Source organism: Acanthochromis polyacanthus, chromosome 3 (genome assembly GCF_021347895.1).
Source record: "Acanthochromis polyacanthus isolate Apoly-LR-REF ecotype Palm Island chromosome 3, KAUST_Apoly_ChrSc, whole genome shotgun sequence".
NCBI lineage: Eukaryota > Metazoa > Chordata > Actinopteri > Pomacentridae > Acanthochromis > Acanthochromis polyacanthus.
In genome coordinates, this window is record NC_067115.1 from 12,763,087 (window position 1) to 12,781,277 (window position 18,191).

General features: G+C 40.6%; 2 protein-coding genes across 5 annotated transcripts; both read left to right on the forward strand.

The window, feature by feature from the left end:
• The first annotated feature begins 507 nt into the window (after positions 1-507).
• LOC110958552 (interleukin enhancer-binding factor 3-like) lies at positions 508-12,379 on the forward strand. 2 transcript variants are annotated; one of them, XM_051945419.1, is made up of 20 exons: positions 512-725; positions 1,201-1,308; positions 2,122-2,233; positions 2,852-3,045; positions 3,162-3,336; positions 3,461-3,617; positions 5,485-5,576; positions 6,056-6,151; positions 6,297-6,408; positions 6,493-6,590; positions 6,906-7,014; positions 7,113-7,247; positions 7,876-8,066; positions 8,540-8,659; positions 8,802-8,933; positions 9,635-9,796; positions 9,896-10,025; positions 10,151-10,189; positions 11,344-11,685; positions 11,850-12,379. In XM_051945419.1, exons 2-20 carry the CDS (start codon positions 1,202-1,204, stop codon positions 11,960-11,962), a joined length of 2,616 nt encoding a protein of 871 aa, XP_051801379.1. In that variant the 5' UTR covers positions 512-725; position 1,201; the 3' UTR covers positions 11,963-12,379. The 2 variants fall into 2 exon arrangements, with proteins under 2 accessions (XP_051801380.1, XP_051801379.1); XM_051945420.1 differs by lacking the exon at positions 10,151-10,189 and having other exon boundaries at positions 508-725.
• A 1,589-nt stretch (positions 12,380-13,968) lies between these two features.
• acp5a (acid phosphatase 5a, tartrate resistant) lies at positions 13,969-17,213 on the forward strand. Of its 3 annotated transcripts, none has more exons than XM_051945421.1 (6): positions 13,969-14,109; positions 14,614-14,704; positions 14,791-14,990; positions 16,149-16,273; positions 16,359-16,704; positions 16,791-17,213. In XM_051945421.1, the coding sequence occupies exons 2-6, from the start codon at positions 14,614-14,616 to the stop codon at positions 17,028-17,030; spliced, it is 1,002 nt and encodes a 333-aa protein (XP_051801381.1). In that variant the 5' UTR covers positions 13,969-14,109; the 3' UTR covers positions 17,031-17,213. The 3 variants fall into 3 exon arrangements, with proteins under 3 accessions (XP_051801381.1, XP_022060857.1, XP_022060864.1); XM_022205165.2 differs by lacking the exon at positions 13,969-14,109 and adding an exon at positions 14,256-14,472; XM_022205172.2 differs by lacking the exon at positions 13,969-14,109 and having other exon boundaries at positions 14,492-14,704.
• The last annotated feature ends 978 nt before the right edge of the window (positions 17,214-18,191 follow it).

Here is an 18,191-nt window from a genome sequence, read left to right on the forward strand (position 1 = left end):
AATCAATCAATCAATCAATCAATCAATCAATCAATCAATCAATCAATCAATCAATCAATCAGCAAAATTAATTTAGATGGCAGTTTTCAAACGAGTTAAATGGAATTCAAGGGGTCTTAAAGTCAGCTGAAAACATAAGACGTTGAGAACAGATTTAAAGACTAATGCACAACAAAACAACGGAATAAGAAAGTTAGGTATATAGTTAGGTGTGTGTGTATATATATATATATATATATATATATATATACACACACACACACACACACACCCACACATATATATATTACATACACATATGAAGGCTTCTTCTACGATTGTATTTATTTGATTTATTTACACTTTATTTCTTGAAAATTTGTTGACATTGATCACTATCTGCATCTTCATCTTTTTTTAATGCACCCATTCACACACACACAATCACACCATTCACACACACATTCACACACTGGTGGCGGAAGCTGCCCTGCAAGGCTAACCACGACCCACCAGGAGCAATTAGGGGTCAGGTGTCTTGCTCAGGGACACCATCGACACGACGCATCGAACCGAACCGGCAACCCGACGGTTGCAACTAGACGGCCGCTCTACCCAGAGAGCAGGGCCATCCGCCGCAGCGGTATCGTGACGTCACATTTAAGCGACTCGTGATCGGCTGACATCAATAAGACAGCGACGTTACCGTAAAAGGTCTACAACGATTTATTCGCTCGTTGATAAAGGTAAGCTCGAAATGGCTAACATTGAAACTCAATTAGAGATCAGTGTCATTGTGCGAAATCGATTCGCCTAATGGCAAATTTGCAGAACTGCGACATGCTCGCTAACGTTAGCTAGCTAACATCGATTCAATGTTGGGTGCAATAAACATTAACTAACGGTCTTAATTTGCGGGGAGAGAGGAACTGCGGAATTACTGCTCGACCCTATTCAATACTGCGTGTTTAGTTTGCGGTGATTAACGCAGACGTTGCCTGTTTGCTTCGATGCGACGTGTTTTTAACATGTAAAGCAGGTTTCCTACGTGTGTTGTTTGCTAACGTTCGCTGCACATGCACATGAAAAACACATTCCGTTGTATGGAATTACCTTTACTGTGACTGGTGGTATAATGACTGACTGTTTTCTGCAAGTTATACACTGGATTTGACACGTATTTGTAAGTAATAAAACAGGTGGTAATTTCTGTCGTGACAGCATGGCGGCCCCGCCGATGTGGGACGAGCACCAGGCGTATGAAGAGCTGCTGTACTGGGACAGTCTAATCCAACAGGGCCACCGGCTGCTGCCGCCAGACTTTGACAGGTACAGCATAGAATAAAGTCAACTAGGCTTTCTGGATAAAACAGAAACAATACAAGACTGACAGCTGCATTGATAGAACACATTTGATTTGACTTGGTGTACTTTTAGATCCATCAATCCGACTTTATTAATGTAGCACTTTTCATACAGCTTGAATGTTACACAAAGTGCTGTGCAGACGAAAGCAACGAAACGATACAAAAATAATGTAGCACAGCACGAAATTTGAACACAGTTTTACATATCAAGCTGCAGAGTTAAACTGGACACTCCCACATGATAACAAGTAGATAAAGGAGTCTTTAACTGAAACATGGACACTGTGGATATTTAACAAGCTCAGAACAGCAAAATGAATTCTTTTTCTTATTATAGTGTAGTCGTTCTCAGACTTTGACAGGTAGATGTAAATTTTAAGAAAATATATTCAGATTAGTTATGGGCACACCTGTCACCTTGACTATTTGTATGATGAATGTGGCAGATGAAAGAGCAGCAGTTTGCAAGTGAATCCTGGTAATGTGTAATCTTAATGAGCGGCATTCAGTCACTATATATTCATTCTGTGCCAAAAACAACTGGTGTCATGTTGCAAAATTTTGCAGTGATACTGAATTAAAACATTTGCATTGATTAAAAATATTAATGTGTGATGATTGATGCATTTTCAGTATTGATGTCATCAATTTTACCAACTAGCAGCTCTTCACAGTATTGTAAAGCCCAAAGGATTTTCACAACTGTTCATTTTCTAGCACCTCTTTTGACTGGATTACTGTAAGGCGTCTCTCATTTATGATTTCATCCATTCAGATACGAGGAGCTGCGTTACTGGTACGACTGTCTGTGCTACGAGGAGGAGCTGAGGCAATACCACGACTACATCGCTGCCATCGAGGAGATCGAGGATCAGCGTCATCATGAGGTTATTTTCTCACCTGCTAAATCGATGTCTTGATAGTTCATACACAAGTTCTTTTAGTTTGAGCCATCTGACCCGCTTCTTTTTCCACAATGTTTTGTTTTCCATCACCATTTTATTTCCTTTTGTTCTTTAAAAAGGTTGCTCTTCCTCTTACGTGAAAGCTGTATCCTGTGTATGATGTTTCTTTTTCCAAGTCATTTTTTTAATCTGGGCTATAAATACTGACATTGTACTTCCTAATTCTTTCTTTCTGACATGAGATGTATTTCACTGGAATGCAAGAGTAGCAGTAGAGTTAAACAGGGCAGCAGTCTATTGCAGGACTACACAGAGAGACAAACAAACAATCACACTCACATTCACACCTATGGACAATTTAGAATCACTAACTAACCTCAGCATGTTTTTGGACTGCGAGAGGAAACAGGAAAACTGGTGAAAACCTATGCAGGCACAGGGAGAACATGCAAACTCCACACAGACAGATCGCAGGCCTCTTTGAAATTGGGTTTATGATTACAGTATTAACTAAACATGCATTTGTTGTCATCTGCACTGTGTTGTTGTTTTTTTCCTCCAATATGAAGCTTCCCTTGTTTGATTTTCTTTCCATTGTAGGAAACTCAAATCCCCCGGTCATACACAGGGCCATATGATCGGCTTGTGATGGCGAAACACTCTGAAGTGTACCCCTCACCAGAGGAGCTGGAGGCGGTGCAGACAATTGTCTCCCACGTGGAGTGTGCCCTGAAGTCCGTTTCTGACCAGATGGATACTCGAAAAGACGACAAAGAAACTACAGAGGCAGTAAAGTAAGCAAAGTGTCCAAACAGTCGGTGGTAGCTCTAATAAGTGTATCAAATTACAGTTAGATTACATGGTATTTTAATAACTGAATCTTGTTTTGATTGTTTTGTTTCCCTCCTAGTGCAAGTGATAATGCACAGGAGCGTGTCCTTCGTGGTGTCATGAGGGTCGGGCTGGTGGCTAAAGGACTGCTCCTGAAGGGGGACAAAGACTTGGAACTTGTGCTGCTTTGCTCCAACAAACCCACAATTACTCTGCTTAAACAAGTGGCTGAAAAGCTAACTGCCCAGTTAGAGGTAGAGATGAGTGTCCTCGGTTGTTTTATGGCATTCTCTGTAAAAAACATTTTTCACAGATCTGGTATTAGATAGGCTTTACTTCCTCTTTCACCTTTCTATTTTTTCCTCTTCTTTTATACAGACCATTTCAGCTGGGACATATTCAGTAAGCCCGTGTCCAGGAGACGCAGGCATTGTTGTGACAAGCACCAAGGAGTCAGCCCTGACTCTCATTATCCACCTGACGTCACCTCTTGTCAGAGCAGAGCAAGAGAGTAAAACTGCTGAAGAAGAAGAAGGTGCGTATGTTGGTCCTGTTTCCAACTAGTCATCAGCTACTACAAGCCTGATCTGTGTGTTCTCAGTATGCACACGCTGTACTGCTCCACTGATTGAAAACTCTGCACTGACAAAAATACCACGTAAGTTGTCCATCTGCATCCTATGAAACCCCAGTGGAGCTTGTACAGTGACTGTCTCAGACCGATGCCAGTGAACAACCAACAAGCGTTGGCTCTTCACTCGCTCGAGAGTCCTGTCGTCGTTTTTGTGCCAAACTGCCGTTTGCGGCTCTACATCTCTTCTGTAGTCGCTGATACATTCTGCTCATCTTAATGACAATGCCTCAGTCATAAAAACAAACCAAAAAAAACCCAACTTTGTCTATTCTTGTTGTTTTCATGTTTAAAGTGAAGGCTTTCTCAAGAATAACAAGTTACTGCGCGCATTGCATGTCCTTGATGCTGAACATGTACATTTGGAACCAGCTGCAGCAAAACTGATCAACAGTGAAGGACGTTTCTGTGGCTGCTCTTAGGAGAATTTAAAATACGAGGAGAAAAATACTGGACAGCAATAGCAGAAACCAGCAAATCAGTAGACTTAGGTTAATGTTTTGGTTAGGGGAGTGTTTGTCGAGCTTCTGTGTTCACAAGAATGAGCAGTTTTTCTTTGTGTAAAGTTGCAGTGAGTTTCTCAAGCTCCACATATAGAACCATACCAGGCTCAGTGCAGTTTTGGTCTATTTACTACACTGCACACTGGGGCTACACATTTAATATTATGCAATAGCTGATCGTTCACAATAATTCAGAGCCAATCTGGTGCAGTGCTCTCACTATTTACGGTGCTCCATCTTGTGCATGAGATCGAACACTGCATATCCACACGTAACCAGTGTGACCAGTGAGGAGTTTTTAGGGAGTAAACTGATTAAAATATACCAATGTTTTCCACGTATTGCTAGTGCATCTCTTTGATGCGATCATTTTGTAAAAAATTTCATACTGTGTTAGAATTATTAATAATGCCACTATCATTAAATCCAGTCACAATTACTCTGTACACTTAAAGAAAACACTAATTTAAGGTGAAGACTTTTCTTTGAAGGTTTGCGTACTTGCATATTGACAATAATAATCATTTTAATCCGATATCATCGTAAGTGTAGTTACTGCTTTTACCTCGTTGTAAGCACACTGTCCTACTGTTTTTCAGTCATGTAACTTCTCACTGCTGTATTGAAAGTCCTCATTAGTAGGCTAAAGCTAACAGCGGATACATTAGTTGAATCGTATTTGTAGAGTAGAGGGGGGGAAAAAAGAGCTAAAACATGCCCAGAATAGCCTGGTATGGCTCTTTGTGTTTCCAATCTTTCTTAAGGCCTCCTGAAGCCACTCTTTGGTCAGGGACTCATCAGTTTTGCTGCAGTGTGGTGCAGACGTGAAGTTTCTCTAAATGCTTGTGATTTTACAACTGATTACCTTTTAGTTTGTCAAGTTTTTTAGGAACGCTGGACCTTTGACCAACTGGACATACTGTCTCAGGAGGAGGGGGGAGCAGCAAACCCAAGCCGAGGGGCAGAGGGAAAGGGGTATTTACTGTAGTGCAGTGTTTGTACGTGCACAACATGCTATGCAGTGTTGTAAATACCACTGTGTCTCTCTGACAGTCTTTTTACTTGGACGCACTGTGGAAAAGTTAGCTCAGATCTATGACGGGGGACCAATATGTTCGCTGGGACCTAAGATTTACACATTAGGTACTTGAGACCCCTTTTCCCTGCTGCTGGTGGTTTGGGAAAAGCTGCTACTCCCTGAGCTGCAAGACAGAGCCGACCCCCTTGGTCAAACTGTACCTTTTCTTCTTACCCCACCTCGTCAATAGAAATGCGAACAGTCAACGATCCGCCGGACGTTCTGGACAGGCAGAAATGCCTAACTGCCTTGGCGTCTCTCCGCCACGCCAAGTGGTTCCAGGTTTGCATTCACGTCCTTATTTATACAAAGGTTGAACTGTTTCCTTGAATGACCTCCCTTTTTTATTTTGTGTTCATTTAGAGACAGTGACAGTTTTTACAAGCTGCTCTTCAGTTCTTGAAGGTTTAGGTTATGATCTAACCAAAGTATCGAACTTTTGAGTTTTAGTAGAGAGCTGAGGGGTGATCTGCTGATTCATACCATTGACAGATGTGGATGAATCATTGGTATCGACACGAGCAGATGATTTAAGACTGAGACCTCTCCGTTTCAGCTCCTACTGTACAACAAAGGCCATAAACGGTCAAAACACCCAAGATATAAGTTGTTGTTGAAATGGAGACGGCTCAGTAGTTCTCACCATTCTGTGCTTGCTTTGTTTTCCGAATCGTTTGGTGGAAACTCAGAAAGCACAGGGAGGAAGTGGCATGAGAGGCGGCAGCTCCTCTAACTGAACTGGATTTATTTTGTCTCTTCAGGCGAAAGTCAATGACCTGACTTCTGCTGTCATTGTGATCCGCATCTTGAGGGACTTGTGTATCCGTGTTCCTACGTGGACGCCCCTGTCAGGATGGGTGAGAAAACCGCTGGTGCACTTCTTCTGATAACAGCACAGTAGATATTTGCGTATAAGTCAGCCTCCCCTCGTCCTTTTTTGTTATGAACAGCAACTTAATCGGTATCATCAGTGCTTTGCTTTGTGCTCCTGTTTCCATGCAGCCTCTTGAACTGCTGGTAGAAAAGGCTATTAGTACATCTGAGAGACCAATGGGAACGGGCGAGTCTCTTCGCAGGGTTTTGGAGTGCGTTGCTTCTGGAATTCTCTTGGAAGGTGAGATTTTATTTGTGTTGTCAAACCAGCATGAGCGTTGATGCATCGGCAGTGACATTAAGATTTGACCGCATCTGTGCAAAGATGGTCCCGGAATTAAAGATCCATGTGAGAAGGACCCGGTCGGTGCCACTGCATATCTGACTGTGCAGCAATGTGAAGACATCACACAGAGCGCTCAGGTAAGACGGGGCTTTAAATGCCAACATACACTACCAAAGTTTGGACACCCCTTCTCATTGAATGCTTTTTATTTATTTGTATTTTTTTTACATTGTAGATTGATACTGAAGATTAGCACTTTTTTGTTTACAGCATAATTCCATATGTATTATTTTATAGTTTTGACGTCTTCAGTATTAATCTGCAGTGTACAAAATAATTTAAAAAAAACCCATTGAATTAAAAGGCATGTCCAAACCTTTGACTGGTAGCGTATGTATTATTAATTATTATTAAATCACAGAAACAGTGGCTGATATTTCTGTTTTTCTCAGTTTGCCTTGAGGCTGTGTGCATTTGGACAGATGCACAAGGTGTTGGGGATGGACAGTAAACCCGTCAAGCCACGGAAATTGATGGGAGCCGGCGGCAAAGAAGGCGCAGGTAGGGAATAATCTAACTTCCCTCGCCTGTTCAAGTATCATGTAACGCTTTCCTCAAAAGGTCTGTCCTCACGCTTGTTTCTGTTGCGTCTTTCTCAGCTCAGATAGCCGGACACTTCGGCCTGCCGCCTAAGAGAGCTTACTCAGAGGTGGAGAAAGAAGAGGACGAGCCCCATCTCAACAGCAAACAGAGGAAGTTCCTCAAGTTCCAGAAGCGCTTTCAGAGGAAGTCATGTTAGTAATTAATATTAGAGGCTTGTGTTATTTTATCTGCATCAACACTGGGAAGCTAACTATTATGGGCTCTGATATTTAAAATGTTTCCATTAATTGGCATTTTTAAAAATCGTTTCCTGATTCCAGTACTACAATTCCGGACCAAGTACTAGCAGAACTATCTGATGGGTTGTCAGACATAATAGTCCACCAACACTGAAGGATGACTGTTGAAAAGTTGATATTTAATTTAATAGTTGTATAGTATGAATAATATTTCAACAGTGTTTTGTGTTGGACTTTGTGTTATTCCAGATTTTGACACCCAGACTTTCATTTTGACCATAAAGATGTATCGGTTTCAAATACTGATTATGTGTCTCCTTGACTACTAGTTCTTAGAAAAAACATCTGTTGACCTCTGATCAACACAGGGATACATTAACGTACTCTTATCAGTACATGAACCTGACATTGTAGGCATGTTCTCATTTGCCTCCGAGCTATAAATGTTCTTTTTGAAATGAATGAAAAGTAACACCAAATAGTCACTTTTTCTTAACATTTCTGTAAGACTAACCTAGAAATGAATGAGTTTATTTGTTGGCTCATATTTCTCTCCGCCTTTTGTTTCCTTTTCCTGTAGTCACCGATGATCTGACCATGAATGCTGTGATGCGTCTGAACCAGTACAGACCCGGACTGGAGTATCGACTTACGTCTCAGACCGGTCCGGTCCATGAGCCGGTCTTTACGATGGCTGTTGACCTGAATGGGAAAACCTACGAGGCCACAGGGCCTTCAAAGCGCGCCGCCAAACTGAACGTAGCCACCAAGGTAAGGCTGCTGTATTTTTATCTACACAAGCGAACTTTTTGTTGTTGCTGTTGAAAAACCAAACCTACTCGGCCTCAAGCGTATCTCTCTGAACCCCAGGCAGTTTCTGGACATTTTAACTCACTGTGGGCTCATTTTTCACTGCAATTTAAAGTCCTGTAGCTCTATACATGATGAGAGAAAACTGTGCAGTTCAGTACAGCTATAATGCCATTAGTAAATAATACAAAAGTTGGTTTTCTTTGATTACTCGTTTTAAATCAGTTGGAAAAAAAACTGGAATAAAAATGCAGAATAGTTTTCCAAATGCCCACATGTGTTGGCAATACTAGAAAAAATGCTTCTCTAATACTATAAATATTCCACTACATACATTTTTATTTTGTTTTAACACTTGTTTGTATGAAAAAATTGTATGGAGAAAAGGACAATTGTTGTTTTTGCTGTAATGTTTTGACTCTTGTCATTCACAGGTTCTGCAAGATCTCGGTCTTCCAATAGGTTCAGAATCTAAATCAGAGTCCAGTGGTGATGCTGAAGGAAGCCAGGAATCGGTTAAAGCTGCTGCAACGAGCTCCACTACATCAGAAGATGTGCGTACTCGAGTTCTCAGATTTATTTAGAAGCATCTTAAAACATACACTGAAGTGAAGAGACGAGGAAGTTCTATGTTCTTGAGTCAAATGGTCATAATGTGGGTTTGACAGCACCTGTTTGTCCTCTTGCTGTGAACAGACTGGTCAGGGTCCCATCCTGACTAAAAATGGCAAGAATCCTGTGATGGAGCTGAATGAGAAGCGCCGCAGCCTGAAGTACGAGCTTTCTGCAGAGACGGGGGGCTCGCATGAAAAGTGCTTTGTCATGGAGGTGAGTCAGCAATATGTCTGCATAGAAAACAACAACTGTACTAAATATTGTTACGTTTGTGTGATCTGTTTAAACTCGTGTTTAGGATTTGGAAAAACTCTGACTTTTCTGACTCGTAAAGCCCCATTTGGCTCAGATTAGCAGCAGAGGGGAGGTAGGGGGGTAAATTATACTGGGTAATCCTGCCATCCATTATTCTTGGCAGGATTTTAAACTTCCCAAAATGACAGCATATGGTCTGTAAAAGACACGGACACTCTGCCAGAACAGAAAGCATATAAGCATACTTGAATCCGCTTAGAAATCATAGAAAAGAAGACACCCAGTCAAAAGATTGCAATTTCATCGGTGCACCCATGTATTGCATCGTTTTGTGGCACTAATTGGGCAAAATGTAGAGAAGAGAAAACAAAAGAGAATAGCAGAACACTTGTAGCTGACAATATGATAAACCTGGTTTTAAAAAAAACATCTTTCTTTCATCATACTGGTTCCTAAATAGGCTTTTTTTTACTGACATTTTTATCAGACTGGGAAAACATTTTTGATGTTTTACATTTTTACACAAAGCTGAATTTCTCTCCTCGTCTCCTCTTGAGGAAAAAAAACACACTCAAATAGGGTTTTGGGCCAGAGTTTCAATAATCACTAGAAAATAAAGCCTGTGGATTATTTTTTTCTATGTCTTCTTTTGCTCTCAGGTGGAAGTTGATGGGCAGAAGTTTAAAGGAAGAGGCTCTAATAAGAAGGAAGCGAAGGCCTACGCTGCCCTCGCTGCTCTGGAGAAGCTCTTCCCAGACGACAGCGACGTGTCAAACATCAACAGAAATGTTTCAAAGAAGAAGATCACCTACACCGACATGGTAGTTCATCAAGCTTGTGACCTTCAAAGTCTATAATTCATCCTGGTTTTGATATTGACATTGCTTCATATTAGATTTTTGACACTTCTTTCTCAACAGCACATCCCAGGGTTCGGCACCATCCGCGGCATTCCTTCAGACTCTGGGTCCCGCGGCTGGGGCCCCAACAGGGGAGGTCGAGGAAGGGGCCGAGGCAAACCGTTTCCCTCAGGACCCAGCTACAACAAGAGTAAGGAATTTTACCCTGCGGAAGTGTCAGCCAAGTCATTAAAGGATCCTTTAAACATGTGCAACATGCACTGCACGCTGTGAGGAAACCAACTAAATAGTCGTGTCTTTCCTTTATTTTAAAAGCCAACTACAGTTATGAGAGCAGCACTGGCTCTGGCTATCGTAAGTATCTCAACGTCTCTGTTTGCTCTTTGCAGACTGACTTTAGATAGTCATGGTGGTTTTTATTTGTTCGGGTTTTGGTTTGTTTTTGTCTGCATTACACACTAAATATTCCAAATGACTATACATAAAGTAGCAAATGTCTTTGAGACCATTTACTTATTTTGCAGTCGTGTTGAAACTCAATTGGTGCTCTTAGAAATTACAACTGGATATGATTAATGCACTGCATGTGTTTTTCCCTGCATAGAGGAATTTTTCACACCCAGTAAAAGACAGTTTTGGGGTTTCATTTACTTAAGCATATTAGACACTTTGTTTATCAGATGGTCAGAAATAACAGGAATGCACACAGATTTTGTCAAATAAGGTAGCACAGACTCATTGCCTTTACTGAACACAGATTAACCGTGCTGTCACATTCTCTCAGCTTTTTCTTGCTAATAGTGTTGTACTAAAAATTACCACCAAATCTAATAATTAAATAGTCATTAAAGTCAGTTTTTATGCAAAAATGCAACAACATTTCTTTCTTAATAAGTTAAATATCTCTGAGCTACTGTACTTCTGGACATTAGAGTGCACGATTAGTTGTCGGATAGATATTATTAAAAATCATCGATTACAGGCCTAGTCAAGGTCATTTGTGTCACATTTGATACAGCAGACAGAAAAAAATAGGCAATGATCATGCATATATGATTAAAAACATAAAAGAATGGAATATATATTGTCAGTCTATGTATAAAGGGTAAGACCAAAACTTACCTTGGCTGTTAGCGTAAAAAAGGGAATTGGATAAGAAAGTATTATGATGATTAAAAAGTGGAAGAATGGCAGTAAAGCTCATTCTGAAATAAAGATTTATTTGTAATTTAAACCTAAAAATGTGTTTGTGAAAAACAGACAGCAACAGTCCTTCGTTCATGTGATGGAGAATCCCCCAGGGTGGGATCATAAAGACTGCAGGCAGCATAAGCTGAATTTAATCTAGCTAAAGGGATGAAACTTGTTGATCTAAAGGATCTGTCTGGTGTATATTTAATGAGAATGTCAGCAGTGTGGGATTTGGTCTTAGCACAAAGCATGTCTTTAAAGAAAATGAGATCTCACACCACAGGGTCACTCAGGTCTTTTTTTCAACTGTCTTTCAGATAAGCTATATGGGAATAACGCAGCCACGGCTAGAAACACCGGCCCCAGCGTCTCAGGCAGCAACGTCGGCTACGGCACCTTTTACCCCGAGAGCAGCGCCACCTTCTCCTCCCCACCAGCCTCCAGCACCAACAACAGCACCACGAAGGCGGAAAGCTACCAGTCGATGCCTCCTCCCGCCGATCAGGAGAGTCCGTACAGCTACGGGTACGGAGACGAGAAGAAGAAGATGCTGACCCAAAGTCAGAGCGAGGGTCAGAGTGTCGGAGGAGATTATTCTATGTACAGCACTGCTTACCCCAGCTCAGTGACCGGCGGACAGGGGTACAGTAATAGTTATGGTGAGTAATGGTAACTGACAAGCTAAACTCCACTTACTGATCAAAATAGATAATAAAGTTAACTTACTCTTAATAATTACACTTTGTTGCATTAATTCTGTATTAGCAAACACAGTACCACCAGATAAAGGAGATAACATGTCCTGGTTTGGTCTTTATCGCAGGCTGGGGGGGAAACCAGTCGTCTTGGGGGAATCAGCAGGGATATGGTTCGTATCAGGGCTTCGGAGGACAGAACCAAGGCTCATACTCTGGATACAATAACATGAATTACTGATCATCACGTCATTCTCAGCTCGTCTCACCTCACTATGACGCGAGGATTCTTCACCCCTGATGATGGTCTGAGTTAGTGCTTCTGAAAAGGATAACAAAGAAATAGCTGAGTTGTTTTTTCTGAAACTGGAATTTTTATTTTATTTTTAGTTCTCTTCTCACTCTGCACCTCTGTTGTTCTCTCACATCTGGGTAAACAGTTGCCTATTCGGCATTTTGTCTTTTATCTCTACAGCGTCCTTCACATCCACGCAGACATGAGTGTTGTGTTGTTTTTTTTTTAATCTAGTGTACTGGTTCTACTATATGGTTTTGGTTTAAAACTGCTTGTAATTTTGAGCTAAAGTTTTCTTTTCTGTATCTTTAAAAACACTCTAAACCTTGTTGTAAAAATAAATAACTCTTATTTTGGAGCAAAGTTTCTGACCATCATTTTGCTACGTACAGGCAGAAGCTTGTTGGTGTGTGGTGAGATTTTATCATTAACCCTTTCAGGGGTTTTTTTTTATGCATGACGTTCTGATAAAGTACAATTGAGGTTGGAGCGGAGCTCCGCCTGTAAGATTATGAATTTGAAGCAGTTCAAGTCAGTTCAACTTGACCTTCCCTTAAACATACCAAGGATTTTCCTCACCTGAGTGTTACTGAGGACTTTTTGCATCACCAGCAAGTGTTGCAAATTGTTTCTGCAGTGCGGCCAGTCTGGTGTGTACACTACCAGCCAAAAGTTTGGACACTTCCTCTTTCACTTGAATGAGAAAGTGTGTCCAAACTTTTGACTGGGAGTGTATTTAGTGTGACACTGTAGCAGAGATGGCCTACATATCTGACTGCATGGTTATGAATGATGAGAGGAGGCCTCACTGACCTGAGTACTGAAATTAGGGCATCATTGTTGAGACGTTACTTGAGTTCTACTGGCAGAAATTAACCTCTAATTTTTCAAATTTAAACCAAAAAATGAGATCCTCAAGGACAAAAATGTCCTTACACATCAAAAACACTTTAAAGAATATATAATATTAATTTCTACTTTTACTGAGTAATTTTTTGAACGAGCATTTATCCTGGTTATCGCTACCAAGAAGTCTTTAAACTCTTTAAATGCCAGTTTGCTTTCATGTAACAAATTACCATGTAAGCAACAAGTAAAATATTTTTCATTTGTAAATGCTAAGAGAATGTTTTGTTTTTGATGGTCACTGTCAAAAACAGCCAAATGATGCTATATACTATATTTACATGTTCATGTTATAACATTCATTCATTGTATGGACTTTAACCCTTTAAGCGCCTGTTTGTTTGCATACTACCACTGTTACTGCATTTGTGTCTTGTTTTGTTTTTATTATCACATTTACTCTGATGCATTATCATCTTCCATGCAGTGTCAGTTTTTTGTAAGTAAAACAGGATATTAAAGACAAAAATATTGTACAATAATAATAGCTTGTATAGCTTGAATATTCACTGTAGTTTCTTCTGTTTATTGTTCTTTCAGAAATTCTCCTTGTTGCAACAGACATTTACCAAAGTGTTTAAAGGCGCTATATACTCTTAGATGTTTCTTGTCTGTATGCGGTCTGTCTTCTATCGACATCTCAGGTCTGCAAAACATAAATTCACAGTTCTGACCCCCTTCACTGTGGCCTTTTAGCTATTCAATAGGCCAGTATGTTTGTATCAAAGAAGAAGAGGTAGTCCTGTTTTCATTTAAAGTGACATAAGGAGAGAAAATACAGACAATCTAGTTGCAAAACTAAATGCAATAATACATTTTGTAAGACCACCCAATTTGTCTGTGACTTGATTACTTGAGTAAAGTCAGTGGGCTACATTTTTTATTCTGGATTTATCCAAAAAGATGGACACACAAAAGGAAGGAGGGAAACAGTGATTAACACTGAAGTGGAAAAAGTGGAGTCTGGACAGCAGCCTATAATAACCATAGAGGGTCACATGTGGTCCTGATGACCCTCCAGTCCCCAGATTGAGTCAGGGTGTGAGCAATGATCATGCCCCTGCAGCGTGTCCCAGGGCTGGTCCTCCTGCAGCCTCTCCTCCAGGAATGTCGATAAAAAGACGAGGAGAAAAAGCTCTACGAGGACGGAGAGTGTCATCTTGAGCTCACCTCACCAGTTATCAGCTGTGAGTGTTTTATCTTTCACTTTATTATCTCTGCACTCTGACACCTAAGCTCTTCACACACGGAGGCTCTGTTTTTCCCCCTGTCAGCCAGTTGCATTTTCATTCTCATGACAGGCAATAGATTATTGTTTTTCTTTGTGGCGTCTCTGCTGAGGCTGATGACGATCATGTGTTCTGAGAAGTTTATTACTGAGATGCATTGAACTTCTTTGAACTCTGGTAACACACAGACACCTTTGATAGGCTTCCATTAACTCCAGCTGGGACATGTCAGCTTCAGACTGCAGCCAATCACAGCTCACCTTTAGGCATAAAAAATCATGAGACAGGCAGGGGGGGAGAGAGGAAGCATAGGTTCACATGGTAAGCTGCAACTGTGGTGTGTTTGTTTCATGAGTCACTTCCTTGTTTTGTTGCTCATGGAGGTTCTGACTTTTATTTGGTTGTAGCTGCATGTCTTATTTTTCTTTAAGTCGGCTGTAACTGTGTTTTTTGTCTCTAAAGATGGCAGTCACTCTTTTATCCATTTTAATTGCTGCCGTCCCTGTGGCCTACTGCTATCCTACTGCCTTTGAAGACCTGGGAGAGAGTAGTAGTGAGTATCAGTTTACACTGACTTTCGTGTTCTTCTTCAGAGTCAGAAGTCCTGATGTCTTCTTTTTATGCTTTGTTTCCTTGTAGAGAACAGAACCTCCATCAGGTTCCTGGCTATAGGAGACTGGGGAGGAGTGAATTATGCGCCGTACACCACCGCTGTACAGAAGGCTACAGCTCAAGAAATGAGCAAAGTGGCAGAGCAGATGGGAGCTGACTTTGTTCTGGCCCTTGGCGACAACTTCTACTACAAAGGTGTGGAGAGCGTGGATTCTCCTCGGTTTAAGGTAAGATGCTTACAACAGTGTTTGAAAGTGGGTACAGTTGTGAGGTCTTGTACTTGAGTATTTCTGTTTTATGCTCCTTTATACTTCCCCTGTACTACATTTCACAGTACATTCTACTCCACCACATTTATCTGACGGCTTTAGTTGTTTTGGTGACGAAGCTTTGACACTAGATAAAATAACATGTCTGTTAAAGATTAACCAGTGGTGTCAACCTCAGCTTCTAACCTCTTACAAAACAGTGTGTAGTTGGTGTTTCATTACTCTTGTCTGAGTTAACAGCCTCTTTAATCCCCTGTCTAGTTTTATTTCATTAAATGATCCAGTATTGTTCCAATAATCTAAGATTGGAGAAACTGAAAATACAATTGTGCCAGAATTTCTCTTCCTCTTTCCTCTCAGATTTATCTGCTGTCCCTGCATATGAAACTGTATAAGCTAGTTCAAACCAGCTAGAACAGCAACACACTGATGCTTCACTATTAATATGATGCAAATATTAGAACCAAAGCTAATTTAATGCTTCCGTTTCCTTAGGATTTTTCATGTAGGACATTTTTGCTAGTATTGGAATATTTTTGCATTGCTTTATTAGTACTTTTATGATTTGAATAAATTCTCCACTCCTGGGCACAAGTTAAGGCGAAGATCTTACTATGCTCCTGAGACCGTTCCTTTTAGGTCACATTTGCTAATGTTTTTATGCACATTTACAATAGGTATATAAAAACCTAGGGGAGAACTCAAATTTAAGTACACTTTGAAATTTTTGTGGTGGGGAAAATTGTATCTAAAAACATCTAATCTAGTAAATGCCATAATTCTGTTATGTTATATTTGCTGATCCTTGGTATCTAAACTGAAAAGACTGTTTTGAACCAGCTCCATCTGCAGCAGCGATAACACAGCTGTGTCGTAGCTGATAAAGTGATATTGGTGTGTTTTTTTTTTTTTTTTTTCCTCCTCCCCAAAGGAACCAAATACTTAACTTGAAGAACATTTTGCTGCCTGTAATGTGCACCTTTTACTTTTGCAGGACTTTGACCTATAATGGAATATTTTTATGCTGCTGTGTTGATACTTGTAGTAAAAGATCTGCATACTTTTCCACCCCTGGGAGACAATAACTGTGCTTTCTCTTTTAAATCTTCCCCTCAGGACACTTTTGAGTCTGTGTACTCTGCAAAGTCTCTCAGAGTGCCCTGGTATGTTCTTGCTGGCAATCACGATCATGCAGGGAACGTCAAAGCCCAAATTGAGTACAGTGGCAGATCTGACAGATGGTAAGTGGCAGCTTAAACGGATCTAGTTTTAAACTACAGTTCAAGCATGGTGACTTAACTTTTTTTTTTCAAAAAACCTTGTTAGGAAGTTCCCTGCCTACTACTATGAGCTGAACTTCCGCATCCCCAACACCGGAAAGACTCTGACCATCATCATGCTGGACACCATAATGCTGTGTGGTAACTCTGATGACCACGCGGACGAAAAGCCCAGAGGGCCGATGTTTGTTGTGGATGCTAATCGTCAGCTGACTTGGCTGCAGGAGAGACTGGCTCGATCCAAAGCAGACTTCCTGTTGGTGGCAGGCCACTACCCTGTGTGGTCTGTGTCCAAACATGGGCCCACAGATTGTCTGCTGCAGAGGCTTCGTCCTCTGCTCATTAAATACAAAGCCACTGCTTACTTCTGTGGGCATGACCACAATCTGCAGGTTGGTGCTTGCTGAATATGCTAACTTTTAGTCTATAAATCTGCATCTTTAAGCTCAAACTCTTGCTGCGTTTCTTCCTTCTGCAGTACATTGAAGAGTCTGATGTGGGCCATGTGGTGAGCGGTGCTGGAAACTTCCTGGATCCCGACACCCGTCACTGGAGCCATGTCCCCAAAGGTTCTGTGAAGTTCTTCACTGGTCAGGCTTCGACACTGGGAGGCTTCGTTCACGCAGAAGTCACAAAGAACAAGATGATTGTGACCTTTTTCCAGGCTAAAGGCACTTCTCTCTATCGCACTGTTCTCTCCCAAAGAGAGTACAAGTAGACGAGCTAATGGAACAGTTGGCATTTACATACAGTATTAGTCTACAGTGTGTTTTGAAATCAGTGACCATTGATCCAGTTTTTAACTATGGTGTTATAATTACAGTGCATTTTGCTGTTTTAGAAGAATCAAAGTTTTACATGTGAATTTTTGTATTATACAATAAATGCTGTTTATACATAACATGTCTTGCTGGCTTGATTTGATGGTCTTGTGACAAGATAATCATGTTTCCAACAGATGAGTGTATCTTTCTCTTCAGGGTGGGGAGTTTTTGGGAATCATGGCTTTTATAGTAGTGCTTGAATACTTGGAAGTGAATTAGCTTTTTGGCTCGAACTGCAGAGAATTAGAAAAGACATTAGTTGAGTTTGCCTGCAAAAACAGTTCACTTTTTTAAACTTGGGTTTGGTCCAGTATGTTAGATGGGTGAAGTTTTTGTTCCATATCAGGTCTTCATCTGTACCTGATGACTGCTCTTGTTTTAACTAAACTCCAATTCAAATGCCTGTTTGCTTTCTTTTCTTTTCCCAAGACAAGCATTTATGTATTTTGTTCTTCATAAATCCTTTAACAGCAGCCACACAGAACATTAAGTAGGATGTAGCTTATTTGGTCCTGGTTATCTCACTGGTCTCTTCATAGTGGCTGCTCTTCTTTGTTTGATCCACTTCAAGACTTATTAAGCAAATGACTCAAGCTTCCAGATATGTGCATATGAACAATAAACACTGCTAAGGCTTGTGGTCAAACATCTAATTTTTTTTTTTTAACGGTGTAAGGAGCAAAAAAGCTTAAGAATTTCTCAGAAAAGCACATTTAAATTTTAATAGTGTTGCAAAATGGAATCCAGCAACTAATACAGGGATAATGGTTTGCTATTTAGGATTAATTTAAATGTACACTTTTTTCAACAAGTATAACCAACTTAAAGGCATTATGGAGGATGCTTTTTTTGTTTAATTTGTCTGATTCACATAAACTGAATATACTAACCTTTAGTGGACTTGTATGTATGGTCTCTAAAAGAATAAAAAATAAAAATAACTGTGGACATGGCAGGACCTGAAAAACATCAGCCAATCAACGCGCTCGGACTGAGGCGTTTGGTTTGCTCCCTTTCCTGTCAATCAAAAATCTTCTGGCTCAGGCCTAGTTACG